The 24,135-nt window shown below is 38.1% G+C and overlaps 1 protein-coding gene across 2 annotated transcripts in view; it reads right to left on the bottom strand.

Annotated features, from left to right (window-relative positions):
* The window catches only part of MDN1 (midasin AAA ATPase 1), a 91,576-nt gene that overhangs the window by 28,281 nt on the left and 39,160 nt on the right, over positions 1 to 24,135 (bottom strand). For both annotated transcript variants that reach the window (XM_038176088.2, XM_038176089.2), the window contains exons 40-69: positions 23,459 to 23,647; positions 22,553 to 22,642; positions 22,183 to 22,443; positions 21,764 to 22,034; positions 21,249 to 21,408; positions 20,865 to 20,981; positions 19,541 to 19,749; positions 18,767 to 18,912; positions 16,816 to 17,018; positions 16,330 to 16,550; positions 15,236 to 15,349; positions 14,520 to 14,652; positions 13,416 to 13,525; positions 12,742 to 12,875; positions 11,871 to 12,031; positions 11,380 to 11,500; positions 9,867 to 10,077; positions 9,494 to 9,725; positions 8,702 to 8,828; positions 7,625 to 7,795; positions 7,277 to 7,491; positions 6,797 to 7,178; positions 6,547 to 6,656; positions 5,645 to 6,341; positions 4,989 to 5,150; positions 3,864 to 4,137; positions 2,577 to 2,812; positions 1,835 to 1,930; positions 1,492 to 1,586; positions 755 to 879 (exon numbers count right to left, since the gene is read on the bottom strand). In XM_038176088.2, coding sequence (XP_038032016.1) covers positions 755 to 879; positions 1,492 to 1,586; positions 1,835 to 1,930; positions 2,577 to 2,812; positions 3,864 to 4,137; positions 4,989 to 5,150; positions 5,645 to 6,341; positions 6,547 to 6,656; positions 6,797 to 7,178; positions 7,277 to 7,491; positions 7,625 to 7,795; positions 8,702 to 8,828; positions 9,494 to 9,725; positions 9,867 to 10,077; positions 11,380 to 11,500; positions 11,871 to 12,031; positions 12,742 to 12,875; positions 13,416 to 13,525; positions 14,520 to 14,652; positions 15,236 to 15,349; positions 16,330 to 16,550; positions 16,816 to 17,018; positions 18,767 to 18,912; positions 19,541 to 19,749; positions 20,865 to 20,981; positions 21,249 to 21,408; positions 21,764 to 22,034; positions 22,183 to 22,443; positions 22,553 to 22,642; positions 23,459 to 23,647 — 5,773 coding nt within the window. The remainder of the gene's footprint in view (positions 1 to 754; positions 880 to 1,491; positions 1,587 to 1,834; positions 1,931 to 2,576; positions 2,813 to 3,863; positions 4,138 to 4,988; positions 5,151 to 5,644; positions 6,342 to 6,546; positions 6,657 to 6,796; positions 7,179 to 7,276; positions 7,492 to 7,624; positions 7,796 to 8,701; positions 8,829 to 9,493; positions 9,726 to 9,866; positions 10,078 to 11,379; positions 11,501 to 11,870; positions 12,032 to 12,741; positions 12,876 to 13,415; positions 13,526 to 14,519; positions 14,653 to 15,235; positions 15,350 to 16,329; positions 16,551 to 16,815; positions 17,019 to 18,766; positions 18,913 to 19,540; positions 19,750 to 20,864; positions 20,982 to 21,248; positions 21,409 to 21,763; positions 22,035 to 22,182; positions 22,444 to 22,552; positions 22,643 to 23,458; positions 23,648 to 24,135) is intronic.

The following is a 24,135-nucleotide window of genomic DNA, read 5'->3' as shown; positions in this document are numbered from 1 at the left end:
AGTTGCTGCCAATTCCTTAACACCTCAAAATCAAGATAGAAACAAATTTTGGAAAAATCTAGTAGAGAGTAGTGTCTTTAGAGCACTGCCTATGGAAGAAAATACTGGAAGATGTAAAAAGAACCCAAGGATCTTAATTTGTCAAGTACGTTAATTAGTCAGGAGATTGGAAGACCTTTGCCTCATTCTAAAGAATGTTATTTTCATTTTCACAATTTCAGAAAATCTGGGAGGGCTAGGGACTGAAAGCAGTATTTTTTCTTATTTTACATAATTTGAACACCTGTGGACAGATTTGCTAGGCACAGTGCATACCTAAAGCACACTTACTGTAAGAATTTTTTATGCTTTATACAGAATACTCAAGCAGCTCAGTTAGAATATGAATTGTGCTTTGTGCAGTTAAAAAGTGAGATGCCTTTTCCAGCTGCAGGTGAAGGCTTCCAAACCTCAAGTTTACGATGTTCATATGTCCCTGACATGATTACTACCACTCTACTTTCTTTTGGATGCCTTTTAGAAGCATCTCTCTTTTACACCCCCACAACGTTAGTCCTATGAACTACACACATTTTCAGAAAAAATACCACTCTATATGAAAGACCTTATAGAGGCATGGAATTTATTGCAGAGCAAAGGGGACAATAACTCCACCTTGAAGTGCACAGTTAAACTTGGTCATTTGAGAGCTTAATTATGCATCCTTAGTAATTGCTGCAACTCTGCCACATGTTTATATAAGGATAGCACTTGCCTTCCATGTTTGCCTCGGTGTGTTCTTGCACATACTTCTCAATCATCTGATAGACTGAGAACCAACGCTTTGTGGATTTCTCTACATGCTTCTTCATAACATTGTCCAGACTTACTGACCAGCAACTGAAAACAGTGAGAAAATAAAAAAAAAACAAGCTCATGAGTCATCTGGGCTCCAAAACAACGCAAACTTATTCTGTTTCTGCTACACTAAAGGAAGATTTTAGAGGATGAAACAATCTGCAAATATCCTTAATATACACACATTCAACTACTGAAGATCATTACTTTGACAGTAATAAATATGAGATAAGAAATGAAGGAACTACAACTGTCAAATAAAACCAGTCAGAGCCAGGTTTCAAAAGAGTTTTCTTTCACAAGATGTGAGGTAGACTTTTGGAATTCCTGATCGTGGATTCCTGATCCCAGGATTAAAAACAGTAGTAGGCTGGGAAAACAGAATGAAGTACTCCAGTTGTGTCCTGTTTCTCTCCCTCCTGAGGCATACACATATGTACACATATGGTCACCATGAAAGACAATATGGGGCTGGACATGTTCTGTGCCAGTACAACTACCTTATTTGTTTGGTTTTATACCTGTACAAGGGCAGCTACACACACAAAGAAAGGAAACGTTTCACGATTAAAGCAATAATGCATTGCAACATGTCTCCATATTGAGACAGAAGCTTAGTTCTAAGAAATAGCAATAGGGAAGGACAGTTCTTACTTCAACTCCAATCTCCGCCACTGAATAATCAACTGAGTGACCAAATCAAGATGCTTCCGCAAGGACAAAGCTCGACTAGCGTTTTCCTCCCAGTCCTGGCAGAAAAATAAAACAAACAAAAAACACAACAAAAATGTTTATCTTTATACAAAGCCAGAAATCAGTGTCTGAATAGCACTGTAATACCATTATTCACACCTTAAACTCACAGCATGGAGCAATTCACTTCCCCAAACCCTGGCAACCACTCAGATTTTATTTATTTATTTATTTTTAAATCATGGTACCGATACAACTAAGGCAGCATGAATGAGAAAATAATTTCCCTTAGCTCTCTTCTTACCTGTGCCTTTGCAAGAAGAATTTCTAAGCCATTCAAGAACTTTGAGAGAGGACTAGATAGTGGAAAACTCCGGATTCTGTCCATCACAACCAAGAGCTGCAGAATGAAAAACGAGTGTTCAACCTACAGCATTTGATCTTCAACAAAAGCAGTCATGAAGCTAAGCTGATTTTATTAGTATAACTCTACCCTGAAAAGAGGTAAGAACATTTTTTTTTTTCAACTGCTTCTTCATTTTAGTATTAGCTCACTAGTAGTTCAATAAAGCATTCTGAAGGAAACGAGCAGACCTAGTAATGTTAAGAGCTCCAACTGATTATATATTTCTGCATTAGTCTTCAAGAAGTAAGATTCACGCAGCCCCCCCTTAGTGGTGCCGAAGATACCCATTTTAAAGCACTATGGAAAAAAAGCATTGTGGAAAAAAAAGGAAGCCCAAACAGCAGAAGACATCAAGAATCTCTGAAGTACTGCAGATTGAAGACCAATTAAAGCTGTAAGAACAGACTACACAGTGAACATCACTTACCATCTTGTAAATTGTAAGTAAAACTGAACTGTTAGCAGTCCTTAAATTCACCTAATAAACAGGTATGACTTCAAAACATCTGCGTAAGTAATACTAACATCTGAGTAAGCATATGCATGCACAGGTCCTATGCATATCTTTCCATGTATTTACACACACAAACAATGCTAAAATATTTTTGTTTTTCCTAAACTTTTGTTGAGTTATCCTTACCTGCAGTAGCACTGGATGCTCTGGCCATTCCTGCAGTAACCTGTTTACTTCTTTAGCAAAATTATCAAGCACAGGTTGGCACAGCCGGACTTGCTGAATATTAGGATGTTGGTAAAAATCATAGGGGCCATCTTGCTGTAGCACAAGATCTGACGTTAGTTCCTCAAAAAAAGTATTTTGAAGAAGTGTGCTAAGTAGAAGTTGGCTTCCCAAAAGACTATCATTCATTTCAGCACCTAGGAAGTCAAGAAATAAAGACATCTTGTGTTTTTTTTTTCTTCCCCAATTTAACAGGAAAAGTTAATTTGTTTCCTGCATTCCAAACCTTAGCATGTTATGTATTAAAAAGATAAGATTTTAACATGCATAAGCAATAAGGTGAGATTAGAGGAAAAGAGGCAAATTTGAAGTTTGCATCTTCTGTTTTATTGATAAAAAATAAATCTAAAATCTATTTTTTTATCTATTGATAAAAAATCTTTTATTTTTATTTTTATTAAAAATTTTATCTATTGATAAAAAAATAAATCTAATTCTGCAGTCCAAGCAGAAAACCACAGTTCCTCCATTCCTAAGTTCACATGGAGGGGATATTTACTACCAAATTATTAGCAAGACTGTGAAAAAAGTAATCCAATAAAAATGAACTAACGAAAAAAAAACCAAACCACACTCACATACATTACACCTCAGGTATAAACACAAAAATATACTATTGTAGTGCAAGAGGACTGCTATTTCTATCTGCTTCCTAACTGCATGCATACACCTTTAATAGAACTGAAATACAGTTCTGCTTTGAGAAGTGATGAAAAATATTATTCTGACGTCTTGCACACACATTGTTATGATTTTCACATCAATTGTGCCAAAATTCAAAACAAATGCATCACTTGTTTTTGTTCATTTGTTTGATTTAAATTATAGAAGCTCCACTGAAATCAATTTCTTTATGAACTTCATTTTAAATTTTACCTCTGGGAAATTTCTGCAAGTGCATAATCTTCCACAGAATTATGCAGATGTAAGTGATCAACATTTCTGAATATGAAGTAGGTTCACTTTACTCTTAAACCGTGTTCCATTAACAAATGAAAAAAATTCAAAAGAACAAAACAAAGCCTTGCTTGACAGTTCTGAAAATGGGACAAATTATTTGGAAAAAGGAAACTATTTTTGCACACAGCCTATAATATAGGTCTATTTTATGATTTGCAATACAATTTATTTGTAACAAATCATTACAAAGCTGAACTTGTACATCTGAAATGTTGCTAGCAATCTTACCAATTAAAGGATAGTACTGTGACACCAGAAATGCGCCAGTCTGATAGCAGGAAATAAATGCGGTGAAATAATTTTTAGCTTGATGAGAAGGCAGACTCTTTTGATACCACAGAGATCGAGCGAAGTTTAAGCACAACTGCTGATGAACCATCATTACAGTTTGCATCGAGCTCTCGGACAAAAGGGCTCTGTCTACTTCCAGCTGGTCTTCCAATGGATCTTCAGTTTCCATGTTTTCTTCTAGACTTGCCTCAGCTGTGATATCTTCAAAATCCTACAAATTGCATTATAATTAAGAGATCAATTATAGTTTCTTCCTTTAATGCCCCTCCTCTCCTCCCCTGTACCCTTTTTTTTTTTTTGTACTCTCTGGCACTGCAACAATGTGCTAACACTAATGATTTGGAGTTGGCATTCATATAGGTACACGACCTGCCTCACAAACCAGATGTCAGTCTGAAACAGAACACAGGCAAATAGAACAATTAAGGGCATAAACCACAGGAGGCAGAAGAGTGCAGTACAGTGAGCTCCAAGCTACAACAAAACAAAACCTCTTCCAGAACAAGCTTTAGCAGTCATACCTGCTGATAAACCACTTCAGTGCTGTTTGATCACTTGGAGATCTGAACTATTACTTCTCAACCTCCTGGCTACATGTTGATGCACAGAACTGGCTCACAGCTTTGTGCACTGCACAACACTGCCTGGTGAAGTCACTTCAAAAATTGTTCAAACCAGTTAAACTTAAAAAAAAAAAAACAAAAAAAAAAAAACCAAAAAACTCACAGCTTCAACACAAATATTTAATAAAGGAGATTTAAGTTTTTCACAGGCAACAAAACCTCAGCAGACCCTACTTGTTAACTGAATCACATTCCAGAATGTTACCATTAGTAATCATATTCTGACTCAGCTGTGTAACTTAGGATAATTTAGCTAAAAGGAAAATAAATGAAAAAACACAGTACTTAATATCTATCCATCCAAAAATCTAACACACGTTTCTGTTTTGGCTTAAGAAGATGTTTCATTCTTCATCTCATTTTACTTGTAACATGCATTTTCAGGAGCTACTTCGGACATAAATTTTGTGTTTCTTCATTATAGAGTTTCTGTTGTTACCTTTTCATGAAAAGGAAATCTCCTCCTAAATTCTTCTTCTTCCTCCTCTTCCTCACTTTTTTCTTTCCCATGATTTTTACTTCTGTATCTGTACAGACTGTTTTCCATTGCTTCCTGTTCTTGGGCACGGCGTTCCTGTTCATCCCATTCATTTATAATTGACTGGAAAAACAAAGTAACATATTATTATACAATATTATGTTTAAAATCACCTCAATTCCTCATATTTTGGTAAGGCAGCATCTATCGTGCTCGGCTCTTTCCCCCTCTGCAGTCTGCATCAGTATAAAGCAACACCATCCAATCTGAATGAAGATTTGTAAACTGCTCTCACAACAGACTGAAACTGTGCAAGAGAGTGCTTGGCCAAGTTATAGCCTGTCTTAACCATTTCATAGAGAACCTTTCCACAAAGTTTTGTGTATTTTTTTTAATTTGTTTTTGTTGTTGTTGCTTTTTATCAAAATCCTGTAGCTGTTATCAAAGCCTGTAACATTTAAAGCCTGTAAACATTACAGGCTTTGAGTTCACACCTCAGTAAATCCAAATAAGCTAGCATAAAATGTTGAATTACTTTATGTATGGAAAAAAAGTTTAAGAACATGATACTGATGAGTATCAGTGCAAGAATCCTGGCCACTAGCGCTAGATGTTACCTGACATAGATGTCTAAAAAGTCGCAGAGATTTCTGGTCCATCTCTCCTCTGGACAGTACATGACATTGAAGATGCAACAACGCGTTCACCAGGAGCTGCTCCAGGGTTGGGCAAGGCTTCTGTACTCCCTCAGATTCTCCTTCAGAGTGCTTCTGAGAAAACTTTTTAAGTCCATGAAGGACCTCAACTGAATTCACTGAGCATAAAATTTCTGCACGAGCCAAGTATGTGGGAAAAGCATGACCAACAGATGGAAATGTCAACAGAGAAGTAAGGAGGTTGTTGAGATCAGCTGGACGAACAAAACTGTTGAGCGTGGCATAAACTTCAGAAGCCACTAATCGCATGCCGTGTTGTAACTGCAAGATGGCAGCTTGCAGTGGAATGATGGCATCAGGGAATGCAGCATACTCCTCTGCCAAGTGTTTTCTGAAGTGATGGTGAGATTGTTGCCAGGATGTTTCTTCATTTAACAGTTTTTTTATTGCCTGGAGTGATTTTGGTCTTTCCCCACCAAGGAACTGCAGAAGGCGGGCTAGAAGATCTTGGACTGCAGAAACCCTTGCTATGCTGTTGATGTACTGGTGAGCCTCTTGGTACAAGCAGTCGTAGAGTGGAGCTGGAGGCCTGAAGGCCTTTTTTCTGGAGAGACTGCTTATTTGCTCATTCAGCCTTTGCATTCTTTCCTGCAACAGTCTGTTAAGAAATAACAGTTACCAGCTCAGCAATGTACATGTAAATGTAAATTTCTCTTTACCACCTCAATATACAAATTGCTACTTCCAAATCAACAAGCCTCATTCCTACAGAAGAACACAGATTGTAAAGCTGTGAGGAAAACTGAACCTGAGCAACAAAAGAAAGTTTCCAGCCTAAACGAGTTAAGTGCCTGAGCTGTTACCTGAGATGGGGATGAATATAGTTGCTGACTGCTTTGTCTTCAATACTTTTTCCTGTATGCAGCTGGGATGACAAATCATATGTTTTCCATTCACACTCCAGCTGGTCTAACTAAAAAGACAAGAATAAAGCTTTCTCTGAGGTTCTGATTTTGGTAACCAAGTACGTACAGCATCATCTTGGACACTAAAAGAAGTTATAATCCCAGAGTTCAAAAATCATGACCAAGAATTGGCCAGCTCCACGCTTACCTCTTCTTTGGCATACTTGAGCTTGTATTCTCTTTTAATAGCTGGATCAAACCGGGTCTGTGGAAGCCACAACTGGATCTGCACCAAACCAATGTTCACCCAGAGGCTTCCTCGCCAAGCTGTTTCTGGTAACTCCTTAAGCCCTTCCCTAAAGAACTGCTGCAAGCAAGTGAGCAGGAGAAACATGAATTCTTTAGGAAGTAGCTCCTGATCAGCGATGCTTCTAAGTATCTTGAGAATGTACTCATATGCAACAAGATCCTTGAGGATGAGCTTCTCACAGTACTCCAAAAATTCCTCTTGAAGATCGGCTGGAACCAGATCTACCAGGCTGGAGAGCTGTCTGCACAGCATTATTCCTTGTAGTCTAGAATCTGTGTACCTGGAGACAAAGGAACGGAAGAAGCTCACACATAGCAAGCATGCTTCTGCAATATGCCTGGTTTAAATAAGATCTTCCTTCCATACGTATGTTAATACCTGAAGTCTGCTGTTGAAGCAACAGCCAGGTTGGTCCACAGTGCTGTGCTGACTTCATTAAGTTGCTGTGCTCTCTCCATCCATTCTCCCAGTGTCACATGAGATGAAGACAGAACAGGATGTCCACTCACATCCCACTGGCTTATCTTACTGCTGCTAGTTAGAGTTTCAAAGAAGCACTTTGAGAAAACTGCTCGGGTTAAAATACCTGGGCCCTAAATTAAGAGATGAAGAGTTAAGATTGTTCAGATGCAACTTGCACTGAGTATGCTAAAATTTATAACATTGTTTGAGAAAGCTGTTAAATTAGTAAAGTGGTCTTGCTTGATTAGGAAAGAAGAAACGAACCTTCATAGAACAATTCAGATAGGATTTAGAAGGGATCTTTTCCTCTGTTGCAGGCAGTGGTCTCCAAGTCAACCAATAGTCTGGATCTGTGGTGAAAGTACTGTTCCAAAAGGATTCTAGTGCAGCATGAACCAGTTGAGATGACAGAATAGACATTTCTTCAGGTGACACCTAAAGAGAAAGAAAAAACTGGAGTTGAGGATAATTTGCAGGTAGTGAAAGAGAATCAAGCAGGACAAAAAAAAAGAGCATGACAATTTTCTAGTAGAGATAGTACAAGATATTCCTTAAGGTCTGTTTCAAATTTGCAAAGGTTCACTCGAATCTCTTCTCAATAAGGAAAAACTTCGTGAGGCCTGCACTGGCTCAACCTGTTTCTGTCTGCAAAATACTCTTGTGTTTAAAGAGAAAGTTTTCAGAATACAGCCACCAGTCTAACTCTGCAACCTTTTAATATGATACGCAACGTTGCATAAACACAAGATAAGTAAAGCTACCCCATTTTCTACTTCAAAGCATTTAAGAACTTGCTAGTTTACTGAAAATTGCAGGAATGCAGCCATCACTGTATTATTGCTAAATATTAACTGACCAGAATTTCACTAGCATATTAAATTGCTCTACAGGAAATATATCAAATAACCTTCTCAGTCTATTTGTTTTGCAACAAAACCCAAAAAGTTTAGAGGCACAGGAATAGAGGCAAATACTTCCCAGCATAAAATTATTTTGAGTACATCAGTATAACCAAGCTCACCAGTCAATTTCCTGTTTTCTACTAGGTCGTAGATGGATAAATGGAACGAGTATCAACTGAGTATCAATCTAGATCATACAGAATGGCATTATAAAATTAAAAAAAAAAGCACAGCAAAATCTAAAATGATCATTTTTTTTGTTTGTTTTGTTTTTTTTTTTTTGGCAGGTTCACAGTGAATAACCTTTTCTACTCTTATTAAGAAACAATTACTGTCAGGTACAGGTGGAAAAACTGCATGTCAAAATCTTAGAGATACTTAGTTTGAAAAGTCTGTTGAAAACTTCTGCAAAACTAATTTAAACTAAAACTTTTCTTACTTCACTAAGGTGTACCAAGTGCCACATTCCAGACAGCTGGTGGGAGGCAGCTGGTGTCAATTGCAGAGCAAAAGCTATAAGCTGAACTAAATCTGAACACGTGCCTAATTCTTGACTGAAGTTCTTCCTGTAGGAGGTAAAAGAAATACGACATAATTAATGCCTAAGCAGGACACACAAATCATTTATATAATGAAACAAACTCAGAACAGCAGACAAGGCCACAAGAATAACAAAGACTGCCTGGAAGGTTAAACTCATAGTATTTTAAGTATTGGAGATGAACAAGCCTCTAGTAAATACCCAAAACACTTGCACCCCTTGCAAAAGCTAGAAAAATCCAAATTCACAACTAAACAATCTTCAGCAAAACATACAAAACTGCTACCAGACTCTTACATAAAAGCTTTTATTTTTTGATCATTTATAAACCATTCTACCACTGATGAAGCTGTTGCTGGAGTTTAATGTTTTTACACCAATGGGCTTGGACATCAGCATTCCCCTATTTGCAATGATGAAAATCAGTTAAAAATACTTTCTCAGTAGAACACTAAACAACTCTTTCAATGTCATATCTTACAGCTGCATGCAGACAAGGAGCATATGTGTATTTATACACATAAATACAAGCGTGTATGCACACATTCAGATACATATATGCATATACGCAGTTGTATGTACAAAACCTCAAATTTACATGCAAATCTAAAACACTGAAGTTGCAGCCTTTAGCTAGGGATTCAGAGTCTCATGAAAGGAGCACAGAACTTTCTCCACTCTCCTCCTTACCTTCTTGCACAAGCCTTAGCCACATAATCAGCTGTCAGTTTGTACTGCCAGAGCACACCCATGTGCTCCATTGCAGGCCACAGCTGAACCCGACTGCAGAGCTGGACTAACGCGGCAGGGTCTAACTGGTTGGAGATGGTATCTTCAGTGAACATTTCTTCTGAATGACTGTATTTTAGTCCCTCTGCTCTCAGTTGTGAATGTACAGCTTTCAAAAAAATCTTTAGTTGACCTGTTTGACAGAGTGTAAAAGGCACATAAATGCATGTACTATGCTTCTTGCCAGAGAACACTTCACATCCTTTCTGTTTCTATATAAATATGATGCTGATAGCAGAACCATCTTGTTAGGTTCTTCAGAAGTGTTACCTACCCAGACTAACATCTTCTAAGTGATTAGCTCTAAGTATCAGGCCATCAGCTTGCAGCAATGCTTTCTTCACCTTCCATCCAGAGGCAGCAGTTTTCAGACAGCACATTTTTTCCTGCAATCTACTTTCTCCAAAGGCCAATTTTGACTCTAAGATGTTAAGTGGCTTGCTGATAACTTTTAACTGAGAAAAACAATCCATGCCCAGTGTATCCTGAAATATGAAAAAGTCGTTTGAACAAGAGGCGATTTGTTCCAGCAATGCTAACAAAATAAAATCTGTGACTACAGTCAGAACTTGAAGATTTCAAATACATAAGCATACAAGTAAAGGACACATTAAACCAATTTACAACCACACATACAGCTTAACAATTCTTTTGCAGCCTTACTCAATACACTAGACAGAAAGTGAAATGGGAGGCCACTATTCCCCCTTACCAATTTTTTCTTGTTTTCTTTTTCCTTCATGAAAATACTACATATATGTTATGCAGACCAACCATGCCTCAACATGACAACTTACCTAAACTAAGAGCAATAAATATATAGATCAATCAAAATTGCCAGAAGCTACTGTCACTTAAAATAAATTGTCACTTGACACTTGCAATTAAATACATTTGGATAGCTAGAAAAATTTTCCTAAAGCTCTCAGTAAGTACCGAATGTTCTTGGAAGTCTCATGAAGTAACTATTTTTGAACAGCTGAGTATCTCTGAACAATAAGGCTGTAAAAACCTAGATCTAATACTAATCACCAAAACGGGTAATCTACATGTCTCCTTGTGCCCTGTTTTAAATATGGACTTACAATCTTTGGAAAAATTTACTGCAAGTTTTTTTTTGATGAGGCCAATTACTGAAGTAAGAGAAAAAACTCTCAAATTTAAGTGGCTTTGGCTTGTTAAGTCATAAGGCAGTCCTATCTTATGTCGTGTAAAAGGAAATACACGGTCTATTCCATACACCCATATGTTTTTTTACCGAAAGGGTTGTTAGACATTGGAACAGGCTGACCAGGGAAGTGTTGGAGTCACCATCCCTGGAAATCTTTAAAAGACGTTTAGATGTAGAGCTTAGGGATATGGTTTAGTGAGGACTGTTAGCGTTAGGTCAGAGGTTGGTCGCGATGATCTCGAGGTCTCTTCCAACCTAGAAATTCTGTGATATGTTCACTAAGTAAGCAAGTGGCACGCTGATATTCACAGGTCTCCAGATCTGAGCAAGCAGTAATATTTAATGTAGTGATGCACAAGTATGAAAATAACTGCTATCTATACAAAAGCATAGTTAACAGTAGAAATGCTACCTGGATAGTTGATATATGTCACAAAAAAGATGTATGTTAACATACACTGAAATTGCTTTTTTAACCATTCTATCAAGTCCAAAAGGAACGCCTTTTTGCTGGCCTGGAAAGGAAGTGATTTCCTTTCGTAAGGACTAAGGATCGTTTCAAAGGTATTTGGACATCACTGGAAATTCTTATCTTTTGCAAGCAGAGTATCAATACCTTAAAAGGAAGAGGTCTTCCTAGCGACTTTTGTAATAGCTTCATATTGGCAGAAATACCAGCAGGATCAGCCAAGCAGTTCTGAATCTGCTGTGAAACAGACTGGATTTCCTTGGAAACCCTTGGAGGAAAAACAAAACAAAAAAAATAATCAGAAGTTTGAGTAAAAGTTTGAGTAAAAAAAAAAAAAAAAAAAAGATGCATCTGAGAAGGTTTTTTTTTTTTTTTTTTAAATCTTTCCACTACAAGTACAGAAAACGAGCAGAAATTCTAGATGATCATATGGCCAATGAGAATCCCAATGCTTAGAAATCTGAATTTTAATACTGAACAGCTATTTAATACATTGTACTTTCATTACTAACAGAACATAATTTGGACACCAACAGCAAACATTAATTAACTATAATACTTAAGAAAAAAAAAGGGAGGGAGAGAGGAAGGGTAATTTACACTATCATTTAACACAACTAGAGATCAAAGCCACTCACTTGTGCTGGTCTGATCCGATAAGCATCTGAGGAATTCTGTCAATGAGATGCTTCATAACCCAGTGCCAGTGCAAAGACAGGAGAGACAGCCCCGGTGAATCCACTGTTACGGTGTCAGAGACTGCCCAGAACCGGTCACGCCACAGCAAGCAATACAAAATCTGATGGGACAGAAAGGTTAGTAATGTGCTGAGCCCTGCATGTAACAGAGTACTTCACACCTCAAGCAAGAGAAAATTAAAAATCACTGCCACTTCTGTTAACATTTCAGAATCATGCAATGCTTTATTCACAACTACAACTCAACACTATGTTCTCTAAAAAAGCTGTGTGACTCTGCTGCAGGAACTACACAAGTGAAACAATCTCTGGACCAAGTTTACAATGCTGCTGTTAGATTTTAGAAAAATTATCCTCATGGTGTGAAAAGGGAGCAGAAGTGAACAACCCCTGTGACCTGCATGTCTGCTGTCCAGGTTAAGACAGCTGTATCCGACCTGGATGTGGATACTCCCTTTATCATCAGTGGAGAGAAACAGGCACTTCTATGGCACAAGTCATACCATCCTAAGCAAAGAAGGCCAGACGATAAAGTTCAGCAATGGATATCTACACTCCAGGAAGGAAAGCTCCTACACAAAGTATTTGCAGGCTGATAACCTACATTCCATACAGAAGCAGTGAGAAGACAGAGCAGAAATACAGCTACTGAAATAAACTGAGTACCCCATAATTATTTGCCTCATTTCAGGCATATTCTGAATACCAATAAAAGCACTGTAGTTTATTTCATGGTCCCTGAAAACTAGAAAGTGTTCTGCAGACTGATTTCACATTACTTCTACTAATGTAGTATGAAAACTCTACTCACATCGTGCATGTCATCATCACTCAAGGCCACCTGAGTAGACTTCACCCAGTGAAGTGTAAACACATCCCAAAGTTCAAAGAAAACAGCAAGGTTGACCACAATCGCATGAGGAAGGGAGTTGTAACTTCCTGGATCTGAAGTTTGGAGAAAAGGGAAAGAACGGAGAGACTGAATAACCCATCCACATGAAATGTCAACTTAATGGGTAATTTTAAGAATCGCTAGGTATTCTTGGTGTTAAAAACAAACAGAAAATGAAAAAGATCTACGATTCAAAGTAACAAAATATTCCTTTGCTATTTGCACAATTTTCTATTGCCTCTATGCATTTAATATAGTAAAAAGAACTCTGCTATTCAGATTAGCCAAAGACAGAACACAAATTCAATTTCTCTCTACTATCTTCATAAAGTTTAGATAATTAAGAGAAAGACATGCACTCATCTCATAGTAGAGGCTGGACAGGAATGCTGCAGCATAAGGTGTATCTAATTTAAGAATAATGTGTTATATATCATTTTAGTCCTCATCTGACAGCTTCACATTCACACAATCTTCCTTCACACTTTCAGGATACACCGTATTTAAGTGCCCATTTCATAACAGTGCAAATTAACTGTATTTCAAATTGGCTATAGAACCAAAAGAAGCAGTGAAAAAAGAAATCAATCCACCTTTACGGAAATCTAGAGACATTCTTAAGGCACTAGTTCTCGGCTTCTTGCTAGTAATCAAAGTCTTCTCAGTGTACCTCCTCCTTTCTCGGTCAAGAAATAATACTGCCCTGAATTAAAAATAAAAGTTATTAGAAATCCAGCATCATTAACTTAAAGCCTTTGCCTTATTAGAGTGACGAACTACAATGTGACATTAGGTATTACGCTATATCATGAAACAACTATAAAGTGCAGCATAACTAATTGTCTGAATATGGCTTCAGCAGAAGCACACTTCACAAAAAGCAGACTCATTACTTCAGCAAAGGAAAAAGCAGCAGGATACTAAGCAGATGCAATGCTAACACTTGTAGGATAAGTGAGCAGCTGGTTCCTTATAGTGTAAATATAAAGTTTGTGTGCCAGTGCTTTTTCTTATTAGGAAAGTTTGTCCAAAATATCAGACATTTCAAACTGCTGCTCCCCCATTTTTATGCTTTGCTCTGCAATTCTGGTTTGTCCTAGGAATGGAGAGCAACTTTTTACACAGGCAGATGATGACAGGACAACGGAGATTTAAATCCTTAAATAGGAGATTTAGATTAGATGTTATGAGGAAATTCTTCACTCAGAGGCACTGGAACAGGTTGCCCTGAGAAGCTGTGGATGCCTCAACCCTGGAGGTGTTCAGTGCCAGGTTGGATGAGGCCCTAGACAACCTGCTCTGGTGGGAGGTGTCCCTGCCCATGGCAGGAGGGGTGAAACTAGACCTAGGTCCCTTCCAACCCAAGCCCTTAGATGATTCTATGATACTCCAACCTACAAAGAATATTGGGAATTCTGCTTCCTTGTATCAAGGATTGTTTTTAGTCCACAGCTACATAAAGCAGGAGCAAAGAATTTAAATATCCATATAAAACCTCTGCCAGGTATTTTAGATAACATCTGTTGAAACCTAAAGACATACTTGCCAGATACCACAACTGTTTACAAAATATTGAGTACAGTCAGTGGCCATACCAGCTACCAGCTACTAGGAGGAAAATTAACTTTATCCTAGCCGAAACCAGGACAAAAGAGTCTTTACAAGATTATTATTTTATTTTTTTTTTGGTAACTCACCGGTTTGATACAGACTTCAAAAGGATTAGAAGCTGATCTGTGTGTTCTGTTTCTGTATCAAAGTTCACTGAATTCCTAATAATATCCAAAAATTGCATATTCCATCTTGGGTCAAGAGGCATCACATGCTCATCTGGAAAGGCAGACAAGACAAGACGTATTGACAACATTATTGGGTGAAAGACTTTCCTCAATCCCCTGTCTCTACATGAACTTTAGAAAGAGAAAGATGGAATCCTAAGAGATTTCACAAACTTAACAAGCTTGGAAAGGAAACCATGGACATCAGTTCCTTGTAAATCACAAGCGTTGGTATAGGTTTGAGATAGGTCAGCATGCTAAGTATTAGGAAAAAAACAGAAGGCCTCAACTATTCAGTCAGAACAGCGGTAGATACATGCAACACTCTTAAGAATGTTGCTTCCTAAATCGGAACTGTAGGAGTACACCAAAGTCACAAGATACACAGTCAGGATTCCTTGTTGTAGCACTCTCATCTAATTTGCATTGGATGAATGCATTTAAATGACATATTTACAGTTCTTGACAGTAAGAATAGCTTTGTTCTTGGATTAGTTTTCCCCAACAATAGCGATGTGCAGTTAGAATTGAGCCTGTTTTATTATGCACATTTCCTACGTAGGGATGCAGTGTGTTCAGAAAACAAAGAAAGGAAGTACCGATGTCTTTTATCATATTTTTTTTTTCAGAAGTACCTGTCATACTTGGCTGTAGCAACTTGATCATGTTACTGATTCCAGATGAGAGGGAACTGGCATAGAAACTACCAAGGGCTACAGCACCCGCTTCCACCTGAGTCTGCACTAGATCTGCAGATGAAGAACAGAGTGCATACATCTAAGAGAGCATTTAGTTCAAATAAATAAAATTAACTTCAACTGAGCCTGCACAAGCAGCCTGAACCCTGGACATATGCCAATTAAGCTAGTATTTTCAATTAGCTCTAAGAGTACTCAAAAGTAGTAAAAATATCACAGCCAAACAGATAAATCCAGTAAAGAGTTCTAGTTAAAATGGTGATAATGTTATTAAAAATATGGTTTGCGGAAAACCGTAAACTGTTACCTTCAAATCTTCCTCCCAGTGTATTTTTTTTTTTTTAAATTAAAAATCTGTAAGAGCATACTTATCATTAAAGTAACTTTCTACATTTTTTTTTATTATTATTATACAGACACACCTGTCTGGAAAGACAGCTCTCTCTTGATCATGTGGGGACAACACAGTCTGAGATTTCATGGAACATAAGACAGTTGTCTGTGTGAATTACTTGTACTAATACCTAACTTCTCCACAAGTTTAATACGATTAATAATAAGCAATGAAGACCTCACCTCAGCTGCTATCCTGAATATTCAGGCAACACAGCTTCAGGAAACCTCAGTTCAGTAGTTCCTTGACTTTCTAACCATTTGCATTTTAACATCAAATAAACAGGAGGCATTTTACTGTTTTTACTATCACTACCAAAAAAAAAAGTGAAGAGAATATCCTATTTTCTTATATAAACCAAGAGGCATCCAAAAATAACTGCATTTTAGAAGTAGTACAAGTTATATGCATGCTCAACTAACAAAAGGCAATGTTTAAGCCAAAATCTCCTCCTGTCCCTAACATGCACAACCAGTTTCTGTCCCTCCCTGGAGCCTCAAACCTTTGATTTAGTATGCTGAGAGCTTCCATACTAGATCATTTGAAAGGTTTGGATCTTCTCATTTAAGACTTATGATTTGTGAATATACAATGAATCAGCCTGGATGCAAAAAAAGAAAGTTAAATAATTACATACCTAGTCCCTGTGGCAGATTTTTGGCTAAGTAGTTAAGCCATTTAACTCTCAATGTCCAATCTTGATTGGTTGCCTTTTCTATGAAAAATTTCACTGAAGCCTGGAGGACTTCCATTTTATCCATCCAGTCTGCATCTATCTCAACAGCACTGAATCTGAGATTCTCAGGATTAGCGGACTGCATAATTTTCTCAAGATCTTGCAGAGTCAGTGGTAGTGTCCTGAAACACAAAAAGGAGTGAAGACCAGCAACCAATGGCTCAAACTATCACTTTGACTTTGCGAAGTGCTTGCCATGCAACTGTCTTTAGGCGGGAAGATAACAATACAATAATTTCTCCTTTCCCTTCTTGAGCTCCAAAGCCAGTTTCTAACTTCAGATCAAGTTTTGCAGGGAACAATGACAATATGTATGTGAGTAGTACTGCTGACATGTTTCATATAAGTTTATTAGATTAAAAAAAAAAAAAAAAAAGACTTGCCTACCTGTCGTTTTTAAGGTTTAGTCTGTTCAGACAATACATTAGGACCTGTCCATCACTTCGGACAGTTGAAAGAAGTGAGTCCTCAGCTGTAAACAGACTCATAGGTAGGGAGTCCGGCCACAGCCCCATTGCTAGCAAGGAGTCACCACAGACTTCATGGGAAGCCAGAGATGAAACATGCTTTGTAACCAATTCTAACACAAGCTACAACAACAAAACAGAAAAACAAAAAGCAATTATAAAAATCATACTCAAACACACATTCAAGTACAGTATCTCAGGGAGCTATAATTAAATGTATTTACTAAGAAATCATTCTAAACCAAGGGATCTACAAACACTACATAACCTACATGATGAAGTACCATAAAATTTCAACCATAACTGCAATAACATACTGTACATTTAAAATATGAAGTGAATATTGCTGTCTCCAGATGACAGTGTGCATATTGTTTCAGGCTGCAGTTTAATCAGTGTCAATAGCCCAAACTCTCAACTGAAGCTATTAAAGAAGGGCAAGACTCATAATTCAATTGGGATACACTCTGGCTCCCTTTTGTTGCAAGAGCAAGCCACTGTCTACAAAGTGGTGAACAAACCGTATTTATCCCCTGGGGGAATATCTCAATAAGCAAATTCCAGATAGACAGTTTTCATGCAACTCTCACCTCACCTCTTTTTCTAGTAGCATATCACCAGGCTGAGAAAACAGAATCATAGAATGGTTTGAGTTGGAAGGGATCATCTTGGGGGTCTCTTCCAACCTAGACAATTCTGTGATTGCGATCTAGCTCCACTCCCCCTGACATGGGTAGGAACACCTTCCACTAGACCAGGTTGCTCAAAGCAAGTTGGGGCAAGAGAGTTGGGGCATCCACAACTCTCTGGGCAACCTTTTCCAGTGCCTCTCCACCCTCAAAGGAAGAAGTTCTTTACAAATTCTAATCTAAGCCTACCCTCTTCCAGCTTAAAGCCACTGCCTCTCACCCTGTCACTCCACTCCCTGACAAAGAGTCCCTCCACAGCTTTCCTGTAGGCCCCCTATTGGAACGTTGTTTTACAATCTCCTCTGAGCCTTCTCCTTTCCAGGTTAAAGGACCCCGACTCGCTCAGCATGTCTTCACAGGAGAAGTGATCCATCCCCCTGGTTATCTTCATGGCCCTCCTCTGGACTTACCACAACAGGACCATGATCTCTCTTATACTTGGGGCCCCAGAGCTGAATACAGTGCTCCAAGTGGGGTCTCACCCTGCTGGCCACGCTGCTTTTGATGCAGCCCAGGACGCAGTTGGCCTTCTAGAATGCAGGCACACATTGCTGGCTAATATTCAATTTCTTTTCCACCAACACCTACCTTTAAGTCCTATTCCACAGGACTGCTCTCTATGCACCCATTGTCCAGCCTATATTTGTGCTTGGAATTGCCCTGACCCAGGTGTAGGACCTTGCACTTGGCCTTGTTGAACCTCATTAGGTTCTTACAGGCCCATCTCTCAGGCCTGTCCAGGTCCCTCTGGATGGCAGCCCTTCCCTCCTGCTTGTCAACCACGTAACTCAGCTTGGTGTCATCAAATAAGTCATGAAAGGACAAGCAACAGCTGAAATTCACTGCTCTTTACTATTCAACACCAGTAAACTACTTCTGGAGCTGCAACTGATCTGCTGGAGTAAGATACGTGCAGAACTGTAGTGCTTACTCTGGAGACAAAAAAGGTTCAGTCTAGGATGTACAGAAAATAACCCAACGCCTTTTAATCCATCTTCTTCACCACCTGACAGACACCTTGAAAGAGTATTTAAGTTGCTTGTTTCATATCTCCAAGAGCACCATATCTTCATCAATCCCTTGCTTGGGCTCTTTGGAAACAGGAACTCAAACTCTAGCTTTATGAAATGTGATGCTTCATGATATTTTTCATATTAGATTTTTCAAATACAGGACTTTTACCTTTTGATTAATCTGCAACTGTTGTGAGCGGCCATAGACTTCCCAACAAGCTCTGTAAAATGACTTTGCTAATCCAAATCCTCTTTTTATCTGCTGCACAATTAACACAGCAGCTTGAAGCAAAGGTGACAGAGATGACACAGAACCTGGAAGACACACAACATTTAGGGTAAAATTAATACTAAGTAAATGGCAGCCCTTTAAGAGTAGTGATTGTCCTCAGAGGGTTATAGTCCCTGAAGATCCTAACAGGTCTTTAGATTTGAATGGGTTCTTCGCAAGGTTAAGAAAATCTGACAAGACTGTAAAATTACAAGTGACCAGCTCAAAATAAAATATCAAGCAGCTGAAGTGATGAATGAACTATCATCTTGCTGAAAAGAACAGCTTGAGCAGGCCTTGTGCAAACCTTCTGTATTGCTGCATTTTGCTTAGAATATATTGCCTTTCTTACAGCAACAGACAATACATATATCATGCCAGTGTCTGATGCCTCCTCACAAAGTACATCAGTTCCTCCCTGTCCCCCTTCCCTCTCTCCCCCCCCCCCCTTTTTTTTTTTTAATGATTTGGGCCTACTTCCAGAGAACACAAAAAAGCAAACAAAAAAGAAAATAAATCAACCACCCACAGCCCTCAAAAGAAATTAATTATATGTTTGTCTTTACATGTTGCACAATGTAATAACCAAGCTTTAACATTAAATAATTAATACAAATACGTGTAAGGAGCCCAGGCTGGCATTAGTAAAAATACCAAACAGACTTTTCTTACCTGGTATTGCTGTCTTGGTTTCTGAATGCACAGCCAGAAGGGCTTCACAGATGCTATCTCCCACTAACCCCAAGCCATGCAGCAGTAACTTTAAATCCAGATTGTCCAATATATTTCCATCATTTTCTCCAGGAATGTAAATTTCAATCCCACGATTCCGCATTGCTCTGGATATTTCTCCATGAACAGGATCCATGGAGAGGAAAAGCCTGTCAAATATTTACAAGATATTTGTGAAGTTAGGGCTTTAAACTATTACTCTGGAACCACCAAATCTCCCTGTCCATAAAGTAAATTCATCTCTATAAAAATGGCAACACTGATATCTAGAAAGCCAGAGACACGAACTGAATTTAAATGAGAGATGTATATAATTAAATTTTGAAATTAGCCACAGAGATAGTGCATTATTTTTTCCTTAGCTACATCTGAGCTATGCCTACTTTATCATTTGCCAGCTTAAAAAAAATAGAAGTTAAGCTGTGCCTCTGAACTATCAAGGAGTCTTTCAGTTCTTAGCAATTGCTTCAGTTAAATCTGTGCTATTTAAAAACCAAAGTAACTTCCACATGCTTAGTACTATCAGCAAACTCTTACAAACAAGAAAGGAAAAGATTTGTGAGATAAAACACAGCAAAAACAAGTTTCTGAAAGTCTTGTTTCCAATTCAGATGAACCTGGGCCTATCAGTGCCTATATTCCTTCCATAAATTTCAAAAAGGTAGAAATTATACAGAATACTCTGTATGTTCTCCTCCCATCCTCCCATCTCCCACAGAGATTAAGATTACTTCAATTCTGAGAGAATCAAGACAGACAAACTGGTTGTGTTTATGTTTTGTTCTTTAAATTCTGTCATTGCAGGAAACATGAATTCGGAAAAACAGGAAAAAGATGGAAAAATAAGTATTATGTTGACAGACCAGTTTTTATTACCAACACATACGAATAGCTCACCATCTTTAACATTTGCATCCTAAACTCTATTTACAGTAAGACAGGGAAGTGCTGAAATCCTCAACTAGAAATGAGGATTTCATTCCTAGAAAAATTAAGACAGAGTTAGACTGCTACGACTTTTCCAATGTAATAGTCTGCAGTGGAACAGCAATAAAAAGCCAAGCCTCTTAAGATCTGTATCATATGTTCATCACCCTGTTCACGTTCTTCCTTGCCAGGCAGACTGTGCCAGTGCAGTACACTGAAATATGAGTAGCATTCAAAATAACTGAAGACTGGCTCACAGATGACATTTTTTCCTATACCTACCACTCATTTGGAAAAAAAAAAAAAAGAATTAAAAAAAGCAGAAAAAGCAAAGCACCTGAAGTTTGGATGAGGAGTTATTGTAGGAACTGTGCCATCTATCACACCTCTTTCACTCATGGTAAGAACACCTCCTGGTTCAAGTAAGGCATTTAAGCGGTCCAACACAGAGGGGCTACATTCAAAAGAAAAATTTATCATTAGAAAGAGGTAACAGTTCAACCCCCTCCCGATCCAAACAATTTTAAGGTAACAGGAAAAATATCAACTGCTAAACACTTTAAGAAGGAAAATACTCTTCCAGAGAACGAAAGTTACTTACCCCATGTATTGCTACGAAATGCAAAAATGTTCCATCGTAAACATATTCACTAAGAGGTTAAGTAAATTAGGGAGGTCAAGAAATTTATGCAGTAAAAAAAAGTTCATAAAAATCTCTTACTTGCAAAAGTTAACGTTGTCCATCAACAGCCAGTCTCCACACTGCAGGGCCTGAACCAACATCCCATCCACCCACTCAAAAGTGCCATGGCTTTTACAGTCAGCTGCCTGGGCCTGCTGCAACTTGAAACGCCGGAACTCTTCTACCAAGTGAGCAAACTCTGCAAGAAAGCATAACTTACATCAAGACATGTATTACTGACACAGTCTCCTGTTCCTTTCAAGAAAAATTGCTAAAAATCTTGCTAATAAACACCTACGCTTCCTACCTTTTAGGAGAACATAACAGCAGAGGCTCTGACTCTGCAAGTAGTCACCCATGGGCAAAACCCATAGGGATGCAAGGGTTTTGCGAACACAGAAATACAAACTGGACAGATACCTTTCTCCAACCCTTCTCTCCAGTTAAGAAGAACTTACGATAAACAGTTTTCTCAGCCTTTCAATGCAGGTTCATAGGTCTTTCTCATTTTATTCAGAGGAACATATAGACTTACATCACATAATCATACATACCTGCCTTTGAGAAAGAACTTATTTTGTTGTTCAGTCGCTGGGTAAGTACAAGTATTCCCTCCAGTTTGCTCACTAATTCAGCTGTCACACTTCTACCTCCTTCACCCAGAGATTTGGGTTTGTAATTCAGGATGAAACTGCTCCAAGCACGCAGCACAAGTTCAGCATCATCTGCACAAAGTTCTGTGAGGAGAAGACTGTCCCTTACTAGTGTACTCACAACATTCTCCACTTTTTCCAACAGGCGCTGCCACGGCCTATTAATATCAACCTGTAAACATGCCAATGGAAGAGTTAGTTCATTTAGAAGACTGCAGTGCCTAAGGCTTCACTTGCTGGTTAAACACTAAGATTACAGTGGACTGGCCACTGTTAGGTAGGAAGTGAAAACAGTGCCTTATTGCCAAGAAGGTATTTACCTGCTCAAATCCACCTAGGAGTTCTGTTGTGTCCATCGCACTGTTCATTGCCATGATTTTCAGTCGATGGCCAGTCAGATGGGCCAGTAGCTCAACAAGACTGGTTTTGCCGACAGCTGCAGGGCCCACCAGGATCACCATCCAGCTCATGTGCACACATTTCATTATGGACTCAAGAGACTGCAGCGAATGATGCAGAAGTGACAGATTTCTGCCAGGACGAGGAATATAGTTGCCACGAGAAAGAACTGAATAACCAATCTGGAAGGGATGAGAGCCACATAGGTGAGTACAAAGAAAGGAAAATGTGTGCTCAGGTGCACAAATCGTCTCCTTGTCTCACCACTCATTTGTCTTGTCAACAACTTACCTGAATGTTATATGGAGTGATGTGAAAATCTCTTGTTCCTGTATATACATCAGCCTCTTGGCCAAAAATGTCTTTAAATACAGATACAACCTAAAACAGTTGAAAGAGCAGATGTGACTAATAAACTTATCCATTGTTTTAAAGGCTTGCATCACAAGTAGCCTTCCCTTCTTGACTTCACAGTAGTGTCATATTAACTAACACAGCTTAGTCACAAGCGTCATTCCATTCAACGTGCAGAAAATAAAGTGGCTGTGAGCTACCAACAGCAACTCCTTCATTTACCATACTTCCAGCAATTTGAAATACTCTAAGTAATGTTACTCTAACAAAATACTAGTGAAGAAATGACTCCATAAGTAAATCCTTTGATAACACATGAAAAAAAGACAATACCACAGGAGAAGGAATGTAAACCCATGAGAAAAATATCCAGTCACATTTGTTTTTCAATCTCACAGTTGGACATTTAGTTAAATACAACTGAAGTGTGAAATTAAAAAACAGGCAACAGAGGGATAAGTAGTTAGCGAAGAGCTATTTCTCCTCTGTTCTATCCCCCTAAAAAATGCAGGCAAACCATGACATTTCTGTAAGAATGTTATTATTTAACACTGAATCACAGAATGATATAGTGTTTTGCTCTTGTTTAAAGTTCTTTGTTATTCTACTTGCCTTTATTTACATCAGCTTTCTGATTTTATGCCAATAGATAATTAAATTGGTATTTTAAAGGACAATTGGAACTGATATGGATATTAAAATAAAGAAGTCAAAACAAACCTATTTTTCTTCTGAATGAGGCACTCTCTACAAATGAATTGCAAGGCACTTTCAAATTTACATTTCAGTTTCTGGAAATACTTCTTGGCAACCTGAACAGCCAGGAAAGAGAACGCATCTTACCTTTTCTTTGTCCTCCCTGGTTCTCATTCTTTCTCCATATACCAGAAATACATGCTGGCCTGGATCATAACAACCTGGTGATTGGTCAACAAGCATAAGCTGGCACCAGCGGAAAAGATCACGTAAGTTGAACTCCCAAGGTCCTCCTTTCTGTCCCCACTTTTTTTCAGCCATTACTTCTTTGTCAATCTGAAAAAAAAAAAAAAAGTAATAAAAAATTATATGTATATAATGTAATTTATATATGTATTTTATACTATCCATGTACTGGTCTACAAATATTAAAAAATAAATAAAAATTCAACTGAATCTCTGCCTTTGGCACCACTTAAAACAATAAGAGAAAGCTGTATTCACTTTCCTGAAGGTGTCATGAACTAAATCTTGATTTAGTTTGTTTCCCATGTACTAATTCTCTATCATGCTAGTCAAAGCTAAATTCCTGAATTCACCTTCACACCCCAGTACTATAAACAACTGGTAAGATGCTGCCACAAAGTATTTTATATAAGGCCATTGAATGTTATTTTCTCTTAGCATTACTACACTTTTTTTGTTTCATGACATGAAGATTAATTGCGATTAAATGCAACTTCAGAAGCATAAGCATAAAAAACACGCTGTGAATTTTAAATCCTGCACTTTGCACAAACTCTAAGCCAAAAATTAGCTAGTAA

Source organism: Anas platyrhynchos, chromosome 3 (genome assembly GCF_047663525.1).
Source record: "Anas platyrhynchos isolate ZD024472 breed Pekin duck chromosome 3, IASCAAS_PekinDuck_T2T, whole genome shotgun sequence".
Taxonomy (NCBI): Eukaryota; Metazoa; Chordata; class Aves; order Anseriformes; family Anatidae; genus Anas; species Anas platyrhynchos.
Note: the sequence above shows the minus strand (reverse complement) of the source record. Positions and strands in the feature narration are given on the sequence as shown.